The 20,712-nt window shown below is 36.8% G+C and overlaps 2 protein-coding genes and 1 long non-coding RNA gene across 4 annotated transcripts; 1 reads left to right on the forward strand and 2 right to left on the reverse strand.

Moving 5' to 3' along the window:
- Positions 1-3,007: 3,007 nt before the first annotated feature.
- On the reverse strand, positions 3,008-3,496 carry LOC131996370 (uncharacterized). Its single transcript, XR_009397819.1, has 3 exons — positions 3,398-3,496; positions 3,206-3,322; positions 3,008-3,142 (listed from the first exon to the last, which is right to left on the reverse strand). It is a non-coding gene; the product is annotated as an uncharacterized LOC131996370 (long non-coding RNA).
- A 3,422-nt stretch (positions 3,497-6,918) lies between these two features.
- LOC106090333 (homocysteine S-methyltransferase) lies at positions 6,919-12,172 on the forward strand. The gene is made up of 4 exons (XM_013256488.2): positions 6,919-7,026; positions 9,759-9,919; positions 11,159-11,338; positions 11,398-12,172. Exons 2-4 carry the CDS (start codon positions 9,766-9,768, stop codon positions 12,036-12,038), a joined length of 975 nt encoding a protein of 324 aa, XP_013111942.1. The 5' UTR covers positions 6,919-7,026; positions 9,759-9,765; the 3' UTR covers positions 12,039-12,172.
- Positions 12,173-14,428: 2,256 nt separating this feature from the next.
- On the reverse strand, positions 14,429-19,736 carry LOC106090351 (kelch domain-containing protein 3). 2 transcript variants are annotated; one of them, XM_013256519.2, is made up of 8 exons: positions 19,397-19,736; positions 19,203-19,317; positions 19,001-19,133; positions 18,587-18,939; positions 18,377-18,523; positions 18,106-18,301; positions 16,057-16,212; positions 14,429-15,994 (listed from the first exon to the last, which is right to left on the reverse strand). In XM_013256519.2, exons 2-8 carry the CDS (start codon positions 19,300-19,302, stop codon positions 15,931-15,933), a joined length of 1,149 nt encoding a protein of 382 aa, XP_013111973.1. In that variant the 5' UTR covers positions 19,303-19,317; positions 19,397-19,736; the 3' UTR covers positions 14,429-15,930. The 2 variants fall into 2 exon arrangements, with proteins under 2 accessions (XP_013111973.1, XP_013111972.1); XM_013256518.2 differs by having other exon boundaries at positions 18,106-18,523.
- Between the last annotated feature and the right edge of the window lie 976 nt (positions 19,737-20,712).

Below are 20,712 nucleotides of genomic sequence, written 5' to 3' on the forward strand. Positions count from 1 at the left end.
CGTGGTTTGTGTGTGCTATGGTTCTTAACTATTTATAATACACACAACCAAAGCTCATTGACAGATAGTGCACTTCGCGAGAAAAAATTGTACTTAGCTGTTTACGGTACACAGCCTGGTAATTATGTCATGGATATAGTGTTATCTTTCACACAGATCTAATCCGGAAAGAAGTGCAAATGAGCCAAATATATGTACGCATACACTACTGAATACAACTATAAACCACCCAAACATATTTTCATTTTGCGTGTCCCTGATGTAATGTAAGAAAACACGCGGTTTAAGAAATAAACAAATTGGCTAAAGGTGTTATCTGACTATATGCTCTTGTCTTACGACATACCACTTTTTATGTACCATTGGTATTTCACTATGTGTGTCAAAATTGTCAATTTACATACGATTCATAATTTTTTTTTATCACACTAGTCATGGCGAAACAACGAAAGGTGGTCTCATTTGTACAACAACCACAAATGATATGGTGCAATCCGCCATCTTGTCATCAAGCTGATCGACGTTTTGCCAACACGCACAAAGAAATTTGTGTGTGTGTATATACGTGTGCGTACATGACCAGAGAATATGCGAGAAAGAAGATAACAACAAAGAGAATGTAAACAAAAATCTGACATCTTAATACTGTCAAACCTATCCGGCTGTTAACAGCTGGTCGCGTGAGACCACCTTGTTAAATCCGCCTTGATACAATTCATCATTTTTTCTATCACACTAGTATGTTATTTTTGTATGACATAACCTGAAAAAAAGCTAGTTTTTTTATGGCTAGAAATTGTTTAAGTTGGGAGAAAGCTGTTTAAATTATAAAGTTATGAAAACAATTTAATTTTGGGTTGCTTTCATTCAACTGACAACAAAAACAGCAGATTTCTTTATGTTTTTGTCAGATGGAATAGAGCACCGCTCTAATCAAAAAAATAACAGTGCTATTTTGCGATGTTCATGTGTTGGTTTCATTCGTATCACACTATGTGTGTAACTTTAGCAATAGCAAAATTTGACATAAACATATGGTATGATTGCACCTTAAGAAAACATCTTAGAGTGGAAAATGCGATAAATTGTATCATTTTAAAAAATATAAATTCATAGTGTGAATTTGAAGAGTGCAAAACAGAAAAATCCTCGATATGAAAATATAAATAGAAGAATTAAATACATGCGAAACATTCTCGAAGATGGAGAACATTGTAAAAATGAAACAAGTAAAAAGGCAGTCGGGTCGAACTTTGGATACCCACCACCTCGGGTATATACATATGTTAAACATCTTTTGTCATAATCCGGTGAAAATGTATAATTTATGCCCCTATAGCAGCTATACCGAAAAATGGTCCGATTTGGACCAAATTCGACACGGACATTGAGTGGTCTAAAAAGTACAAGTCATTGTTCAATTTTGTAGAACAAAATATTGGTCTTTTTGGTAGCCATATCCAAATATAGACCGATCTGAACCATATACGACACGGATGTGTTAAATGTCACCGAAATCAGATTATAAATATGCCCTTAATGGGCCCAAGACTTCGAGAGATCGGTCTATATGGCAGCTATAACCAAATCTGGACCGATCTGGGCAAAAAATGCAGAAAGTTGTTAAAGATCTTAACACAACTCACTGCCTCAAATTTCGGCGCTACGGATAATAAATGTGCCTTTTATGGGCCTAAGACCTTAAATCGAGAGATCAGTCTATATGGCAGCTATATCCAAATCTGGACCGATCGGGGCCAAACTGAAGAAGAATGTCCAGCGGCCTAACACAACTCACTGTCCCAAATTTCAGCGAAATCGGACAATAAATGCGTCTTTTATGGGCCCAAGACTTTAAATCGAGAGATCGGTCTATGTGGCAGCTAAATCCAAATCTAGACCGATCTGAGCTAAGTTGAAAACGAATGTTAAAGGGCATAACACAACTCACTGTCCCAAATTTTGGCGAAATCGTCTTCAAATTTTGCGTCTTTTATGGGCTTAGGACCTTAAATCGGTCTATATGACAGCTATATCCAAATCTGGTCCGATTCGTGCTATATTGCAGAAAGACGTCGAGGGGCCTAACTTAACTCACTGTCCCAAATTTCGGTGATATCGGACTATAAATGCGCCTTTTATTGGCCCAAAACCTGAAATCGAGAGGTCGGTCTATATGGCAGCTATATCCAAATCTGAACCAATCTGGGCCAAATTGAAGAAGGATGTCGAAGGGCCTAACACAACTCACTGTCCCAAATTTTGGTAAAATCGAATGGTAAATGCGGCTTCCAGGGGCTCAAGAAGTCAAATCGAGAGATCGGTCTATATCTAAATCTGGACCGATCCGGGCCAAATTGAAGAAGGATGTCGACTGGCCTAGCACAACTCACTGTCCCAATTTTCAGCGAAATCGGATAATGCCTTAGACCCTAAATAAGCGGATCGGTCTATATGGGGGCTATATCAAGATATAATCCAATATAGCCAATCTTTGAACTTAACCTGCTTAGTGACAAAAAAAGAATATGTGCAAAGTTTCAGCTCAATATCTCTATTTTTAAAGACTGCAGCGTGATATCAACGGACAGACGGAGGGACATGGCTCGATCGTCTTAGATTTTTACGCTGATCAAGAATATATATACTTTATATGGAATGACAAAATTAATATACCCCCATCCTTCGGTGGTGGGTATAAAAACAAATGAATCTGCATGTTAGTTGGAAGCTAATTTTATTAGAACTGGCAGCACAAAAGCCCACACAGAAAATATTAAAATCTAGGTTTAATAAAGAAATGTGTACATTCAATTAAAAAATTTGCTGTAATCAGATCTATAAAGAAATTTGTGTTATTGATTAACAATTTTGCAATTTTGATTTATGATAACTCCATAAACCAAATATTTAAAAGTTGCTCTTTCTTTTAAGCTTTATTACTGCTTTAATAAAAATAAATAAATTATAATTTTCACATGAATACATAGTTTTTTATCTCATTTGATTAAATTGCATATTAAACATGAAATATGTGCTTAAAAATTTAAAAATATTTTTATTTAATGATCCCAGGCTTTGGAAAAAAGAAAGAACAATCGTTTCCATTATTAACTTCTCTTCATAGACGGGGGGGCATGGCCTGTAAAGAGTATTATAAACAAATTAATGCATATACATATATAAAATGAATCGTTATAAATACCAATTTTAGCATTTTGCGTACAGTACAGTACCACGAAATCTAGATCCACATATGTTATATTCTGTACTCAGCGCCGTTTTCCAAGTCAATATCGCATATCTCTATATGGATAATAAACTATTAAAATAAGATAATATTAATAATATTTATATGTTATGCGACACCAATGGCCTTCAGACCCATAAGCCTTACTTCCTTTCTACTCAAAACCATGGAACGTATTGTGGACACCATGATAAAGAGTAGGACATCCAGCGAACTGCTCAAATACAAACAGCATGCCTAGGTCAAGGGAAGTTCGGTGGAGACTGCCCTGCACGAGGTTGCGCATCCTGGCGGTATGCATTGACATCGAGGGCGCTTTTAACAATGTACGGACAAACACACTGATCCAATCCTTAGACTAGTAGCGGTGGGTCCAGTCCTTAGAGATTGAATAAAGCATATGCTAAGGAACAGGTGGATAAATTGTGTGTTCCATGGAATAAATACATATAAGGGAGAAATTGGCACAAGGCACGCCACAGGGGGGCATTTTATCGCCATTCCTATGGGTGACCACCATAAATAACCTATTACGGATGCTGACTGAGGAGGGATTGGAATCCGTCCGCTTCGCAGACGATGTTATAATACTTCTAAAGGGTAAGGATCCAAACGTGCTATGCAGAAGTGCCGAAAGGCTCTTGCATATGGCATATGACTGGGCTAGACCCAGAGATCTCAATGTTAACCCAGAGAAGACTGAAATATGTCTGTTCACGAGGAAGACGAAGGTGGACCAATTTAACACACCACGTTTCCTCAATAAGACGACTTCAATATCTGACAAGGTCAAATACTTAGGTGTGGACAGGAAACTGAATTGGAAGTGTCACATTCAGGAGCGTACTGAGAAGGCTCACAGATGTTGGGTACTATGTAGATGGGCCGTCGGCTCGCAATGGGGCCTGAATCCGAGGATAGTCCCCTGGCTCTACAGGAGGGTAATTAGACCAATACTTTCGCCTTAGTAAATTGGTGGACTGCTATGGAGAAAAAGTGCAACATAAGGACCATACAACAGGTTCAGAGAACATGTTGTCTTGGCATAGGCGGAGCCATGAGGACCACGTCCACTAGGGCACTGAAGACTATTCTAGATATCCGAACCATTGACATACAGATTAAGTGTGAGGCAGCGGCTATGAGACTTAAGGCGATGGGAGATTGGATTGAGGATGGGAGCAGCTCATACCATCGCAGTGTAATCGAGGCGATGATAGGAAACCTGGAAGGAGGGGGAAGAGGTTTCCGATCGAATACCTGAGATGAACCTTGAAGTCAAGTGCGAGGCATTGCTGCCATCGGCACAGTCTTGGATTGACGAAACCCTAGTATAAAGTTTGTTGGATACGAGGATGACGTTTCATCATTGTGGTGTGTGGCCGTTCAGAGAGCATATAGTATGCTGCCAAGATTGACCAATGGGCTTGACGTAAACCCCCGAAAGATAAAGTTGGTGCCATTCACCAATATGAAGTAATTTGGTGTGTTCAGGACACCTCTCCTAGATCAGGTGGATCGATCGCTCTCACTACTGATAGGGCTTCAACTAGCAATTGCAATGTCAGGACTTTGAAAACGCGCCATAGGGGTTTGAAATGGCAGATTGGTAGAAACTTCTTCAGCACGTCTGGCCCCGATTATTGCCATGCATGTTGGCTCCTTATCATCTTTATTGCAATATCAGACATTGTACCGCCGTAAATTTAGTCATTGTTCTTCAGTGCTTTTTGAATCTACTTCGGGAGCGACGCAATAAACCTAAGTTCCCTAAGTGAAGTTGATAGCGATTGAGGTTATCAGACGCGTACCATTACATAACTTCAGTTTAATAACCAAAACAGCAGCAAACTCAAAAAACAATTTATAAAATATTAATTTTGAAGTTTAAATTTTTTAAGGCGAATTCAAAAATGATTTGACATATCAAATTCCATCAGCTGTGCTGATACGGCCACCTTATTAAATACGCCTTAATCTGATCAAATTTCATGTGCGTAGTGTAGTCGCAAAATTAAAACTGTCCTTATAGGTCCATATGATCAATGGGGGCTTTGGAGCTAAGTGCAAATTTATTCATTTGTTTATAAATTGATTGCAAATGCAAATTTGCCCATGAACATTCCATTAAGGAACTGGGGCAAACTACTCACAAATCAATGAGTGCTGTCCGATTCAATTTTAAGCTCACTGATAAGGGACCTCCTTTTTATAGCCGAGTCCGAACGGCGTGATGCAGAGCGACACCTCTTTGGGGATTGATTAATTATTTATTTATGTATGTATGAACAATGTATGTATTTCTTTATTTACATGAATATTCTATATAGAAAAAAACATAATGAATAAAGCATTTGATAATATATATCAATATAATTATAATTTAGTACTAAATTCCTGCTCAACTTTTTTATATGTATGTACGCTTAGGGGGTTTTGGAGATGGGGGAAGTCCCAGGCCATTGTCGGCATATTTAGGATGGGTACGTATATTGGTTCTGGCCAGTTCAGCCATCTCCTAAACTTGTAATAATTATCTCAATTAATTAATTAATTAATAATCTCAATTCCATAGCAGCCGGTTGTACGTACCGAATTGACCAGATGGAGTCTTTCATCGGCAAGGGCTGCCGCCACAGTGTACAACACAATAATATAGGGTTGCCCAAAAAGTAATTGTGGATTTTTTAAAAGAAAGTAAATGCATTTTTAATAAAACTTATAATGAACTTTAATCAAATATACTTTTTTTACACTTTTTTTCTAAAGCAAGCTAATAGTTACAGCTGATTACTGACAGAAGAAAGAATGCAATTACAGAGTCACAAGCCGTTGAAAAAATTTGTCAACGCCGACTATATGAAATATCCGTAATTAATTATCTTATTTATTGATAGTTTTATATTATCAATACCGTAGCGCAGAGGTTAGCCTGACGCCTGAGTTCGAATCCTGGCGAGAACATCATGAAAGTTTTCAGCGGTGGTTATCCCCTCCTAATGCTGGCGACATTTGGGAGGTACTGTACCATTTGGTATGGCAGTCATGTAAAAACTTCTCCACAAAGAGGTGTCGCACTGCGGCACGCCGTTCGAACTCGGCTATAAAATGGAGGTCCCGTATCATTGAGCTTTAAACTTTACTCGGACAGCACTCAATGATATGTGAGAAGTTTGCCCCTGTTCCTTAGTGGAATGTTCATGGGCAAATTTGAATTTCTATATTATTAATAATTATTTTATTTAGCACAACAATTTAATTTTATTATTTGTTTTCGTTGTATATGTGTAGGGATATATACTGCGAAAATGCGCTGCTATTCTCTCGTGGGTGTGCGTTTATTCATCGAATAGAAAAAGACTTAGTGGAGGAAGTATAAGTTCGGATGGAGAGATGTGGTCAGCCAACAACAATTTCAAACAAGTCTGTCTAGTGACCAGACTGTAGTCACTTTTATCAATACTTTTATTAACCCCACCAATCAGAATACGAAACAAGCGGAGAATACATTTTTTTTTGTACCTTATCATCTGTGTAATATAGAACAATGGACGCGTATGTATGTAGCATGGTCACAATAACAACAGCAACATTAATAATATTATAAAAGTCAATTGATAGGATTTATGCTGCCCATAGCACTTTATTTTCAGCTAGACAGACGTTCTTTCTATAAAAGCGCTTAAAATTAAAAAATTCAATATTATTCACTGGCAAATCTCAAACTTTCTAGTTCGCGATTATTTTTTCAACTATCTGTACACAAATTTCTTAAGGTGAGCAAGGATCCAGAATACTTTTAATAAATTAGAACCGGTGATTATTGTGAATACCAAACAAAAAGTGTTAAACTATTAATAACCATACAGAAAAAATTGAATGCGTCTTATTAAACAACGTAAAAATTCTCTTAAATTAAAATGGACCCAGGTGCAATAGCATCAGAAGCATAGTTTCAAAACTTAGTAAATAAGCTTTGTCTTCGTTTGTCTAATCCTACGATCATTATATTAAGATGTGAAATAAGCTTTTTATTATTTTTCGATGTTGAAGTTCAAATACAATTTAATGGGTCAAGCGGCAAGATTTCCATGGATCAGACTAGCCTAGCTAATAAAAAATAAAAAAAAACAAAGGCAAAACAATGATAGACAACCAAGTCAATGTTAATCTGAAATTGTAGTAGTATGTGGTTATTGTGTTCAAAACAAACACTCGTGCTCATTAGCATAAAAGCAATCCCATGGCAGCCGATTGTACGTACCGGATTGACCCGATAAGGTCCTTCATCCTCAAGGGCTGCCGGTTCAGTGTACAACACACTGCTACAATAACAATGAAAACAGTTGTTATTCAAATGATAAGTAGAACATTTAAAATACCCTACACCATGGATCGCATTTGTCGAGTTCTTTGCGCGGTATCTCTTTTGAGAAAAACAAAGAATAATTAATAAGAACTGTCATGCTATTGGAGCCATATCAAGTTATAGTCCGATTCGGACCATAAATGAATTGAATGATGAACATTGTAGAAGTCATTATGCAATATTTCAGTCCATTCGGATAAGAATTGCGCCTTGTAGGGGCTCAAGAAGCAGGATCGTGAAATTGGTTTATATGGGAGCTGTATCAAGCTATAGATCGCTTCAGACCATATTGGACACGTATGTTGAAGGTCATGGGAGAAGCCGTTGTACAAAATGTCTGCCAAATCTTATGTAAATTGCGCCCTCTAGAGGCTCAAGAAGTCAAGATCCCAGATCGGTTTATATGGCAGCTATATCAGGTTATGGACCGATTTGCGCCATACTTAGCACAGTTTTGGAAGTCGTAACAAAACACCTCATGCTAAATTTCAGGCAAATAGGATGAGAATTGCGCCCTCTAGTGGCTTAAGATTAAAGATAGGTTTATATGGCAACTATATCAGGTTATGGACCGATTTGAACCAAACTAAGCACAGTTGTTGGAAATCTTAACATAACAAGTCGTGCAAAGTTTCAGCCAAATCGAATAGGAATTGCGCCCTCTAGACGCTCAAGAAGTCAAGATCCCAGAAAGGTTTATATGACAGCTAGATCCGGTTATAAACCGATTTCAACCATACTCAACACAGTTGTTGAAAGTGATAATATAACAACTCGTGTAAAATTTCAGCCAAATCGGATAAGAATTGTGTCCTCTAGTGGCTCAAGAAGTCTAGGTCCAAGATAGATTTATATGCAGCTACATGGACCAATATAGCTTATTTACAATCCCAACCGACCTACAATAATCAGAAGTGTTTGTGCAAAATTTCAAGCAGCTAGCTTTATTCCTTTGAAAGTTGGAGTGCTTTATGAGGTCTTAGACGAATATTTCGAGTAGTTACAAACAGAATGACGAAATTAGTATACCCCCATCCTACGGTGGAGGATATAAAAATTCTTGGTAGTGTTAATCCCCTCATTTTTGCTGGTGACATTTTTGTGCTAACCGCAGCCATAGATGACGATATTTTTCATTTAAGTATTGTTCATCGCCATCGCGAGAAGCTCAGCTTAGAGCTACAGGGCACGTCCACATAGTGTTGTTGTTGTCGTAGCCACATTTGCATGAGGAGGTGGCAATCCTCGTCAAGCTCCTATAGGCGAGTAAGCTCGTTCCGTTCAACATGACCGATCGCAGCGGGAACATCTACATCTACAGCGGTATCGGGTCGAGAGTCTCACTGAACGGCATCAGCTCTTGCTTAAATAATCGATATCGTAAAGTGATTTATTGACGTCTTTAAATAACCTATAGCCATAAAGTTCCCGCGCGATCGGTTCCATGGACAGAAATAAGCTTAATCGCCAATGGAGCTTGAGAAGGATTCGCAAGCTCCACATATAAATATGTGACTATTAAAATAACTTTCCGACTCGGCATAGCAAATAAGACCCTTTATATATCTAAAACAAAAATCAGACTGCACTTTTGATTTGAGAAAACCATCTCCTCTTTCTTAATGGGGGTTTTTGGTATCAAACTCACTTAATCCATTGGGATACAACTTCTTAATGGAATATTTATGGGTTATTATAAATAGTGAGATGACAGTTAGCAATTTTAATTTCGAGTTAAAACCTAGTTTTAAGGAAATATTGATTTTGTTTTTTGATTTATATTTATATATAAATTAATTTATTAATTAATTAATTTAATTTTTTTTAAATTGTTATAAAAGTATATTTTTTTGTAATTGATGTAAAAATATTTGATTTTGATTTTTTTTACTAAAAAACCAAATCCATATAAGTAAATACTAAATACATATATTTACGGCCTTATTCTCAAAACCTAATGCAGGTTTGAAATAGGTTTTTTTTACAGATTCCCTTTATAGAACTGTCAAAAAACCCTATTTCAAGTCTACATTAAGTTTTGCACATAAGGCTGTTAATATTCGGGAATAGCGCGTATACGTACTTTGTAATTTTTAATTCTTATCACATCGCTAAACTTTCGTTTTCAAACCATTACAGCAATAACATGAGTCGGCGTATTCTCGTAAAAGATGGTGGTTTTGGAACCCAAATGACTGTTCATGTTGGCGATGCTGTGGACGGCGATCCATTATGGAGTGCTCGATTTAATTACACAAATCCTACGGCTATTGTAAATACACATTTAGATTTCTTGCAAAGTGAGTACAAAAATATACCAGTAAAAATCTGTTTTTGTTTTCACAATTATATGTAATTAGAACGGAATGTGTTTTTTTAAATCGGTCTATACTTAAAAAGTCATGTCAGAAGTTTAGGTGGTATAAGCGCTGGCGTAGTATGTATAAGAGTTAGACGACTACTACTGAAGTGTATATTTACCGATCGTAGCCTTACGTTACGTACCCAAGCCTTGGATCTGTCCATCTCTCACTATTAGAATGAAAACGGTTTAAACTTAAATTTATTGTTTTTCAGACAAAATTTTCAGCGATGGTTATTCCATTCTAATGCTGGCTATATTTGTGAGTAACTATGCCATTTGAAAAAATGGTATGGCAGCCATAAAAACTCTTCAAAGAGGAATTTGCACTGCGGTACGCCATTCGGACTCGGCTACATAAATGTGGCCCCTTATCATTGAGCTTAAACTCGAATCGGACAGCACTCATTGATATTTGAGAAGTTTACCCCTGTTCATTAATGGAATATTCATGAGTAAATTTGCATTTGCGTTGGTATAAGATATAAGAACACAAGTATTATAATTGTCCTTTTAAGCTTGATTTTAAATTGTTTAGGTGATTTTGCTCTTGAACTTCTTTCTAAGTATGAAATAAGCCATATATTTAAAAGAAAATTTTTCTCATTTTTAACTAAAACCTAATGCCGTTTATTTTGTATATAGCGGTTCTGAGGCCAAAAAAGACACAACTACTTGAAAGTTATAGTTATCAACATTCATGGTTTCCTTGGGCTCATTCCAAAAAACATTCGCGACGTAACAACTCTTTCGTACCCCTTCTGTCAACGGTAGGTCAAAGTGTCGTGGCTGTTCGGCTTCCATGTACAAATTGGCTCCTCGCCACAGAGCGCCACTCAACCAACTATCACATAAAATTTTATTGAAGTCGAATTGAAAACTAAAACTCAGTTGGTCTTTCACACTCAATAGTTTATTTATTTATTTCTTAATAGTAATACATAAGCCTGCTCGGCCAAAAAAACGTGCTAAGCTTTGTTGCATTTAAATAGATTCTTCGTCGATTGTCCAAAGGCTGTAAATCAAGCTGGCTTTGGTCGACCCATTATCTTAATATCACCGTCAAAGGCGAGCAACACATACCCACATCTTCGTTTTTGTTTTCTAACCTAATGCAAAAGATTCAACCATAGGCTTAAATCATGTTTAATACCGAATTTTGTTATCATAATTACAGATGGAGCAGATATGATTCTAACTAATACCTACCAGACAAGCGTTGAAGGGTATATGGAACATTTAGATCTGGACGCTGCCCAGAGTCTGGAACTTATAAAGAAAACTGTGCGTTTAGCCCATGTAGCCAAGGATAAATATTTGGCAGAATGTTTTCAAGCCGGTTTAGAAATAAACCCAGGTAATATTTTCTGCAAACAAAAAAACCGTGGGCACATCTTTTATTTGTTTTTTTTACAGGCCTACCTTTGATAATTGCTTCAATTGGTCCATATGGAGCACATTTGCATGATGGCTCTGAATACACTGGCGAATATGCGGACTATTTGCCGGCAAAGGAAATAACGGATTGGCATAAAGCACGAGTGGATGCCTGTCTTGAAGCTGGCGTAGATGCCTTAGCCATTGAAACTATACCTTGCCAAATGGAAGCTGAAGCTCTTTGCGAAATGTTATGTGCTGATTATCCCAATGTAAAGTTTTGGATAGCCTTTCAGTGCAAAGATGAACAATCTTTGGCACATGGTGAAGATTTCGTAGATGCGGCCCTTTCCGTCTGGGACATTGTTAAGGAGCATAATGCTCAGAAAAATTGTTTGGGCATTGGGGTTAATTGTGTGCATCCGAAATTCGTCACCTCTCTTATTAAATCACTTAATGCTAACAAAGCCGAAGAAGACAGACTACCTTTGGTGGTGTATCCAAACAGCGGGGAAATTTATGATGTCAACAAAGGATGGATGGGAAAAGAACATTGTATACCTTTGGCAGATTACGTTCGAGAATGGGTGCAGTTGGGAACAAAAATTATTGGTGGATGCTGTCGTACGTATGCCCGAGATATACGACTAATAAGTGAAGTTGTTACGACCCTCAAGTAAACATAAGAATAATTAAATTTATACATTTATATTGTTTATGATCTCTCCTTCCAACAAAATAGTTTAAAATTATAATGACCGAACCACAATGCAAGTTAATAGATGCAATAAAGATTTTTTAAGTAAAAGTTAAATTTTATTTTAAATTTTATAGGGGGTGCGGACGCTTCCCCTTACTACAATTTTCAGAAACGCGAGATCTCGGAGATGGGTTGTGCGATTTAGGCGAATTTTGTGTGCTTTCTTTTAGTTACCTAAGACCAAAAAATTGATATCGAAATTTCGGATGTGGTATCAAGGGGGCCCGCCCCACCCCCAAAACATCCCTAAATCGAACATGTTTACAGACCATGGCTATATGGGGTTCAAATAAAATGTATTTTGGAGTAGAACACGAAATTGACATTCAATTTCGGGACCAAGTTTCTGGGGTCCTCCCCTTCCCCAAAACAAACCCCAAACCGGACATGTTTGCCGACTACGGAAATATAGGGCTCAAAGGTATTTGGGAGTAGAATACGAATCTGGTATTAGCATTGGGAACTAATTGTCTAGGGGACGTCCCAACCCCATAACAACCTCCAAGTGGGTAAAATTTGCTCGCCTTGACAATTTGAGGCTCAAAGAGAGTGGAGCACGATGTAGTTTTTTTTTTTTGGGGCCAAGTGTTTGGGGACTCCTCATTCTATATACTCTCCTTAAACCAATGGCAAAATGGGGTTCAAACAAATTATATTTGAAAGTAGAACACTATGGTAATATTTTTTCAGGACTCCCCAAAACACCCCTAAATCGTACATATTTACCGACCATGGCAATATGGGGCTCAAATGAAAGGTACTAGGGAGTAGAACACGAAATTGAATTGGGAGTAGACCATGATGCTGATAGATTTTCAGGGCTAAGCGTCTGGGGGTCTACCCCCCAAACACCCTTAAATCGGACAAACATACTTATCGACCATGGCAAAATGGGACTCAAATAAAAGGTATTTGGGAGAAGGCACGAAATTGATACCAACTTTCGGGACCAAGTTGTCTATCCCACAAACCACCACTCTGGGGCCCTCCCCACTCCCAAAAACCCCATGCGAGTATCGGGCTGAAATAAAGTTTTTTAAAAAGTGGAGTACATCTAACATCCAAACTTAGATGACCCTTCACCCTCCGACCGAATTCATAAATAAATAAATTAGATCATATGTGATACAAATAAATGTATTTATATTGTTATACTGCTAGTCAAGCGATATACACATTCCATTTTCGTAGCATGGGTTTTCACGAAAAGCTCTTTAATTGATGAAAATGAATATTCAAAAGATAATTTTGTTCCATATAATGTAAAAGAAGGTGAAGCGGAGCGGGTCCAGTTCGGTTAGTATACTACATTTTTGACTATAATCAGGAATGGCGAGATGATTTTTTAGACAGGGAAATGGTGCCCCTTTAGCCACAATCCTGCACCTACCCCCGAAATTGTTGGGCAGTGCCACAATAGATGCTCAACCGTCTATAACTTATCTCCACACATCCTGCGTTAGTTCACCTCTGCGCTACTATATCCTAGTGAAAACTATTTAAACCTGCCGCCTTGGTGGTTGTATAGGTAAAGCATTTGGATCAAATGGGAATTTTAAACATTTTTAAAATTGTATTTTGTTTTGACACTTAAAATCAAATACATTTCGGGCTCTCGTTGATCGAATTAAATTTGCCAAAAATTTTAAATGTCAAGGGGAAACGAATTTTATTCGCCTAGCTTACAAATATTTACATATCGATTTCCGAAAACACGCATGAATACTTGAGAAAGTAGAGTAGAGATTTTCGAGCGGAAAATATATGGAACAATCTGTGTATAAACTGGAGTTCTGCAAAAGACAACTTGCGACACCAAACGAGTCTTTTATATCCACCACTAACATTGAGAACAATAATCTGACCATTTCCTTCAAACTATCGAACTGCTACTATATAACGTGTATGTCGGCCTAGCCATGTTGCGGTAAGATTACCGCAAACGAGTCTTTCACATCCACCACTAATATTGAGAACAATAATCTGACCATTTGCTTCAAAATATCGAACTGCTACTATATAACGTGTATGTCGGTCTAGCCATGTTGCGGTAATATTACCGCAATTGGGTTGTAAATTTGAATGTAAAGTATACTTATGACCACACAAACAAATACCCCCAAATTGGTCCATAATAAGATAAAACAACAACTTTAAATATTCATACATTTATAGACTTTTTGTAATCGAAAAAATAATTTACACGTTTACTTGCTTGTTTGCACAGTTGACTTGCGGGTAAATTGTTTTGCTGGTAGTCTTATGGAAGGCTCTAGTAGTGTCTCGAAGAATTATTAAATGAAACAATAATTTCCAATTGAACTCATATTATATATTGTATCATTAATTACAAAACAAATAATAACTAATAACACAATTTAAATTTTCTAAAATACTTTTTTTGTTTTGCAAACTCAAAATATACAAAAACTAGTCTTTCTTAACTTAAACAAGAGATTACAGTCAGGGTTTGAATTGCTTGACAATTTTCAATGCTTGACTTTTTGCTTTAACTGTGACTATGAAAACTAAACAAGCAACAGCTAAAGCAATTAAAAAAAGGAACTATTTAACTTGACTTCGTAAACAAACAGTCCAAGCATTCAAAGCCAGTCAAGCAATATGAATCAATATGAACTTCTTAACTGTCAGTATTCAGGTTTAGTAAATTTTTCTTGCTTTAAACTTGCTCTTTTCTCGACTTGCATAGTTCAGCAAATACACAGAAAACACTAAAAGCAAAAACGTTTAAAACGTGCTAAAGTGCATTAATCATGTCTTGCTTACATTTATTTCAATATCAGGCACCTACATCGAGAGGTCTTACACAAATTTCAGCAAAATCGGGTAACAAAGGCGCATTTTGTGGGCTTAAGCCCCAACATCGGAATATCGGTTTATATACCCGATATGTCCGATTTGGCCGTTCAAGAACTTAATCTGCGTACAACAAAAATATGGGTATGTGCAAAATGTCAGACCAACATTATCATTTTTAAAGGCTGTGGCATAATTACTACCTACGGACAAACATGTTAGAATTTTACGTGATTTGATATATACTGTATATTACTTAAATGCTGACAGTTAAGCAATTCAACCCGATTCATGTAGTTTTGCTTGCTTTAATTGTTTGCTTAAGAAGTTAAGTTCTTCTGTTTTTCTTTTTGGCTTTTGCTGTTGCTTGTTTATTTTTCATAGTCAGAGCCTTAGTAATCAGTTGGCTTTTTTTTTTTTGACTGAAAAAAGTTCAAACAAAATTAATTCTTCTGTGCTGTTACTATTTTGAAGTCAGTAATTCAAACCCTGGTTACAATACACTTACAAAAGGTCAAGTTACTTGATTAAAGTGCCGCATTCCTCTAAAGCATTCTTTCTTTTGTAAGTAGACACTGAGTAAACATTTACATTGTTGGCAGAGCAGCAGGTAAGCAATTTAAAGAATGTCCAGCACGCTGTGTTGCGATTAATGTTTTTTTTTCAAATTGCACACATTTTCGAGGAGACAAGTGTATGCCAACCAAAGTAAAATAAAATGGAACAAAATCTAAATAAAGATTTTAAATCAAATATTGGCAAAATGTGATGACGAAAATACATAATATACTTTTATAGACAGTGCACTCGTTCAACTTTCTTTCTTAATTATATGCGCTTTTACAAGTTAATACTTTTTGTACAACGTAAAGCCAAAAAAATATCCTATTGATTTCAGAGTTCTCCTCTAAATGCCATATTAAATTTGTGTGTTTGTGTAACATTATAAAAAGATGTTTGTGATCACTCTGTTCGTGAATTCGTTTCTTTTGTATTCAACCGGCATGATTTATAGGTCGACTTATAGAGTTTGGTTGTGTCATGGCTTTAATTTCCAGTCTGCAAAATTAAGAATTATCCAGGTTTAGCAATGGCACAGATGTACATGTGATATGATTTACCTTAGTTCTCTGGGCAACCATGTGGTATCAATACGATGTTCTACTACTGCCAAAATTGATAAGGTTTTTAACGATGGCTCAAAATCTAATACATTTGTATCGTTGTTATCAATAAGAAATGCTTGTTGTTCCTGAGCAGTAGCATGAGGGTAAGGACTGTAATACATAAAGGAAAGTTGTTTTACTTTTTGTTGAAATTATTGAATATTATGAGTTAAAGCAATCAAATATGACAAATATTCTGTCATAACCAATTTAAGTAAAGTAACAATCAAATAGCTAGCTGGGTACAAACGAGATCCAGCTCCAGGAATCGGGACGCTTCAATTTGAGCAGTCCATAGTGATTCCACAGTGAGATTAGTAGTTTTTCCTAGGTTAGGTGGCGATCCTCGTCAAGCTCCTGTAGGTGAGTAAGCTCGTTCCGGTCCAAAGGACCGAGCGCCGTGGGAACAGAGAGGCCTTTAGCTATTAAAGGCGCCAATAACTCGCCTTGTCATATCGAGCATCATAGGCACTCAGTATTTGTGCAAAAGCCGGTGCCGCCCGGCCTCTCACTGAGACTCTCCGCTCGATACCGCTGATTGTCTGCGACTGCCGTTGCAGCTACTCCGTATGGAGCATTCCACTATCCGCAAACTGTGGACGCGTCCGGTAGCTCGCAGCTAAGCTCCTCGTGACAGCAATGAAAACCACACAAGTTGGAGCTTAATGTTCCAGCTTGTGTGGTGCTCACAGCTATTCCGTGCCGAGCCGTGTTTTGGTAAACTTAGATTCCATGAATTTCCTGGCAAACGAGAGACCCAACATCCGAAACGTCCACTAATGGTGTGTTTGCAATTTTTTTTGTAATCAATAAAAACCTTTTATTCTCCCCTTTGGGAGATAAATTACAAATAAATGAAATCAATGGCAAAGCCTAACCGCCGAACATAGTAAATAGAAAGATATGCACAGGGCCAGAAAGTGCGTTGGAATCGGCAATGAAGCATATACAAATTAGTTTTTGCTAATTTTTCACACTCATTGCATATTCTAAGTAAAGTCGAAAATAACAACAACAACGTAAAAGAAACAGGTTTCGATGTCCACCAGAATTGTGGTGGAAATGAACCAATCACATTGACATTGATGCTAAAAAGACAATATCTCAGTCAAAAATAGATTAAAGATCACTAGATTAATAATTGACACATGAAGAGATGTTGTAGAGCAGGCCACAGTTGTTAGTTTGTTGTGGTAATCTTTGATTCCATAGGAATTCTCTTGTGTGCTCTAAGCTTATCTTCTCGAGAACAAGCAAGCAATGAACTGTGGAGGTTCAGAGAAAAACACGATAGCGCAGAAGATGGGGGCCTAACCAACCTTCCAAACGTCCATTAATGGTGTGTTTGTTTCTGTTTCTGATACGCCTGTATGTCTGATAACTTATTTTCTTTAGACAATGAAAACCTTCCATTGTAGTGATATTTATTTTCATGGTCAATCAGCCTGTATCTCTCCCCTTTGGAAGATTAATAAAAAAAAAACGAAATCAATGACCAAACCTAACCGGCGAACATAAAAAATAGTAAAAATTCGATACTTTTTTTGCTTTTTTCAGAAAACTGATACATATTTTTCTATAATTGAAGTGTCAGCAGTGATGGCATATCCATCACAAGTAAGTTGAGCCTTTATAAAACGTTTGAACATCATTTCACATTTCAACTTCGGAGCTGAACACAAGGAAGTTATTCAAGTGATACTTTTGGAGCTGATAACTATTTTTGAACACATAAAAAAGGAAAACACTCAATTTCAGACATGTTGGTATAGCCCTATTGATTCATAGACCTCTGTTTATATGATGGATTACATTCTGTTGTGCGTTGATATGTTGTTTTTAATTATGCTTTCTTTTGGAAAATTTCCCAATGTATTCTTATCATGTGTGAAATGGAAAATAAATGTAGATTTGTTTACACTGTGACTGTTCTTTTGTTTCTTGGTAGTCAATGTACGATAGATAGATTGATGGATAGATAATATGAGCTGGTGCACTGCTTACCTAGTTCCGCCAAATAGAAATAAACGTTGGTTTTTTACTATGCCAACTTGACGTCGGCGGGGTGTTGGAGGTTTGCCGTGTGGTTTAACAAGATTCCAGCAATTAGCTTTTGGATCGAACGTATATAAATCATTAAAATGCTGGTCCAAGAGACCATTATAGCCGCCAAAAACATATATTAGGTTATTGTAAATAACTGTAGGAAGATTGATGCAAGAAAAATTTAATCTCTCATGGTGGGTATGACACATATGTATGTATATATGCTTACACATAGAATGACTCCTTCTGCCCACGGGTACCTTTCCAGTTGTAGATGGTCGATGCCAAACCTTTGTCTTTAGGTCAAGATAAACAATTTCAGGACAATATATTTCCTCTTGACTGTGGTATGGACTGTGCTTATCACCACGCCCACCTAAAAAACAGATATATAAGTCATTAAGTCAAAACTACATCATATGAAGTGATTTATACCTACCAAATATATACATGCGTCCGTGAATATGTTCAGCTGTATGAAAGTCTCGAAAAGAAGGAGCTACACCAAAAGTTTGGATATATCGCCATTCCATTGTGTTAAAATTTAAAGCGTGGACATCGCAAGAAAATTCATTTATTTCCTCAACAAAACCTCCAAATATGTACATACAATTGTCGATTACGCATGCTGAATGTCCATCACGAGCTCCTGGTATTGCCCCAATTACTGGAGGCCTTGACCAACTCAACGTTTTAGGATCGAAGCAATATAAGACATTGCAAAGGCTTTCATCATTTCGACCGCCCCATATATAGATTTTATCTTTATGCGCTACCGCTGTGTGTCCATATCTGAAAGTTTAAGACATTCCTATCAAAAAGGAATGCCATGAGTAAGCACACAGATACTTGCCTCTGAAATGGTACTTCGGGGTATTTTAATATGGTACCATTTTCGTCTCTTCTTTGTGGTAATAAAGTCCATCTAAGTGTTTGAATGTTTAAGACGTGAACATCAATACTTTCACTGAATCGATAATCATCCCCTGTAATAATGGATATATAAGTAATACACACAAATATAGGATTGTACTTAAAAAATCGGGGGGAAGAACCTGTGCAGTAGCCGCCAAAAGAAAATATATATTCTCCCACACATACGGCAGCATGATTAACGCGTCGAGGCCCTCCTTCTAAATGAACTGTCCAACGCATATTAAAATTTCTTTCCTAAAAATAGATGAACCAAAAGACAGCGAATAAGAAAACCAAACGAGGTGAAGGTCATAGAATCACACGCCAAGCTTACCAGTTATTCGTTATTGCACCAAAAAGCCAAACACAAACGTAAATGTGGAAATATAGCTTGGAGCTGGATTTTAGTCACCTTCTCCTATCAGTCTTCAGTCTTATAATGATTCAAGCTGCAAACTTTTCCTATTATGTCCATGAACACACATTCCAATTAACTACAACAGGACACCCTCAATATGGTTAAAAGATGCATACTTTTTATTTTTATAAATTTATTTGTTATTAATGGTTTGTTTTTGTAATGGCATTGGCATTTCGAGTTACTTTACTATTTTAATTTTTTTTAATTTATTTCCTTTTTACTTCTTTTGCTGGCTATTGTTGTTTTTAGCCTATAGTCGAACATTGACTGATATCGATAAATTTACTGTCGATTTCAAGACCATCTATTCGATAAACAATTGCCGTGTTTTATTTTTGTTTTATAGCTGGTACAATATTCGTTTTTCACCGTTGAAACCCCATTTTTCGCGATTACTTTTTTGAAAACCTACACAAATGACAATGATAAAATAACAATGTAACTAAAATTTTATCATTACTGAATCAAATAAGCAAGTTGTTTTGCTAGAAAATCTATTATCAAAAAAAAAAAATAATCGGCGAAAAATATCGCGAAAAGCGAATATAGAACCAGCCTTTAGTCAGTAGATTATTGTAGATGAATTTCCCCCACTCAAAAAAATGGCAAAGACGAACAACGATTAAACCAAGATATATTCATACAGGTAGTGGCAGTTGCCCAACAACAAAATATTGGGTGCACTATCTATCAAAATCAGTGATTAGTGCAATTCTGATTTCATAGCGAAACAATTAAAGGTGGTCTCATTTGTACAACAACCACAAATCATATGGTGCAATCCGCCATCTTGTCATCAAGCTGATTTACGTTTTGCCAACACACACAAAGAAATTTGTGTGCGTGTGTATATACGTGTGCGTACATGAGCAGAAAATATGGGAGAAAGAGATGACAACAAAGAGGCTGTCAAACCTGGCCGGCTGTTAACAGCTGTTCGGGTGAGACCATCTTTTTAAATTGTACTCAGCTGTTTACGGTACACTACATGGTAATTATATCATGGCTGGAAATATTGATGTTGTGCGTATGGTTTTAACAATAAGCAAGACAAAATCATTTATAAAGGAAATATAATCTTCAAGAAATTTGACTGTAATCCATCAGATCCAAGAGCCCGTGATTTAATTAATGAAACAAATCAATTCTTGATACTGGGCGAAATTAAAAACCATAATCGTTATTAGGAAGTGTAGCAAAAGTCCGGCTTTCCGATACCTGATATGACA

The sequence above is a fragment of the Stomoxys calcitrans genome, chromosome 3 (assembly GCF_963082655.1).
Source record: "Stomoxys calcitrans chromosome 3, idStoCalc2.1, whole genome shotgun sequence".
In the NCBI taxonomy this organism is placed as follows: domain Eukaryota; kingdom Metazoa; phylum Arthropoda; class Insecta; order Diptera; family Muscidae; genus Stomoxys; species Stomoxys calcitrans.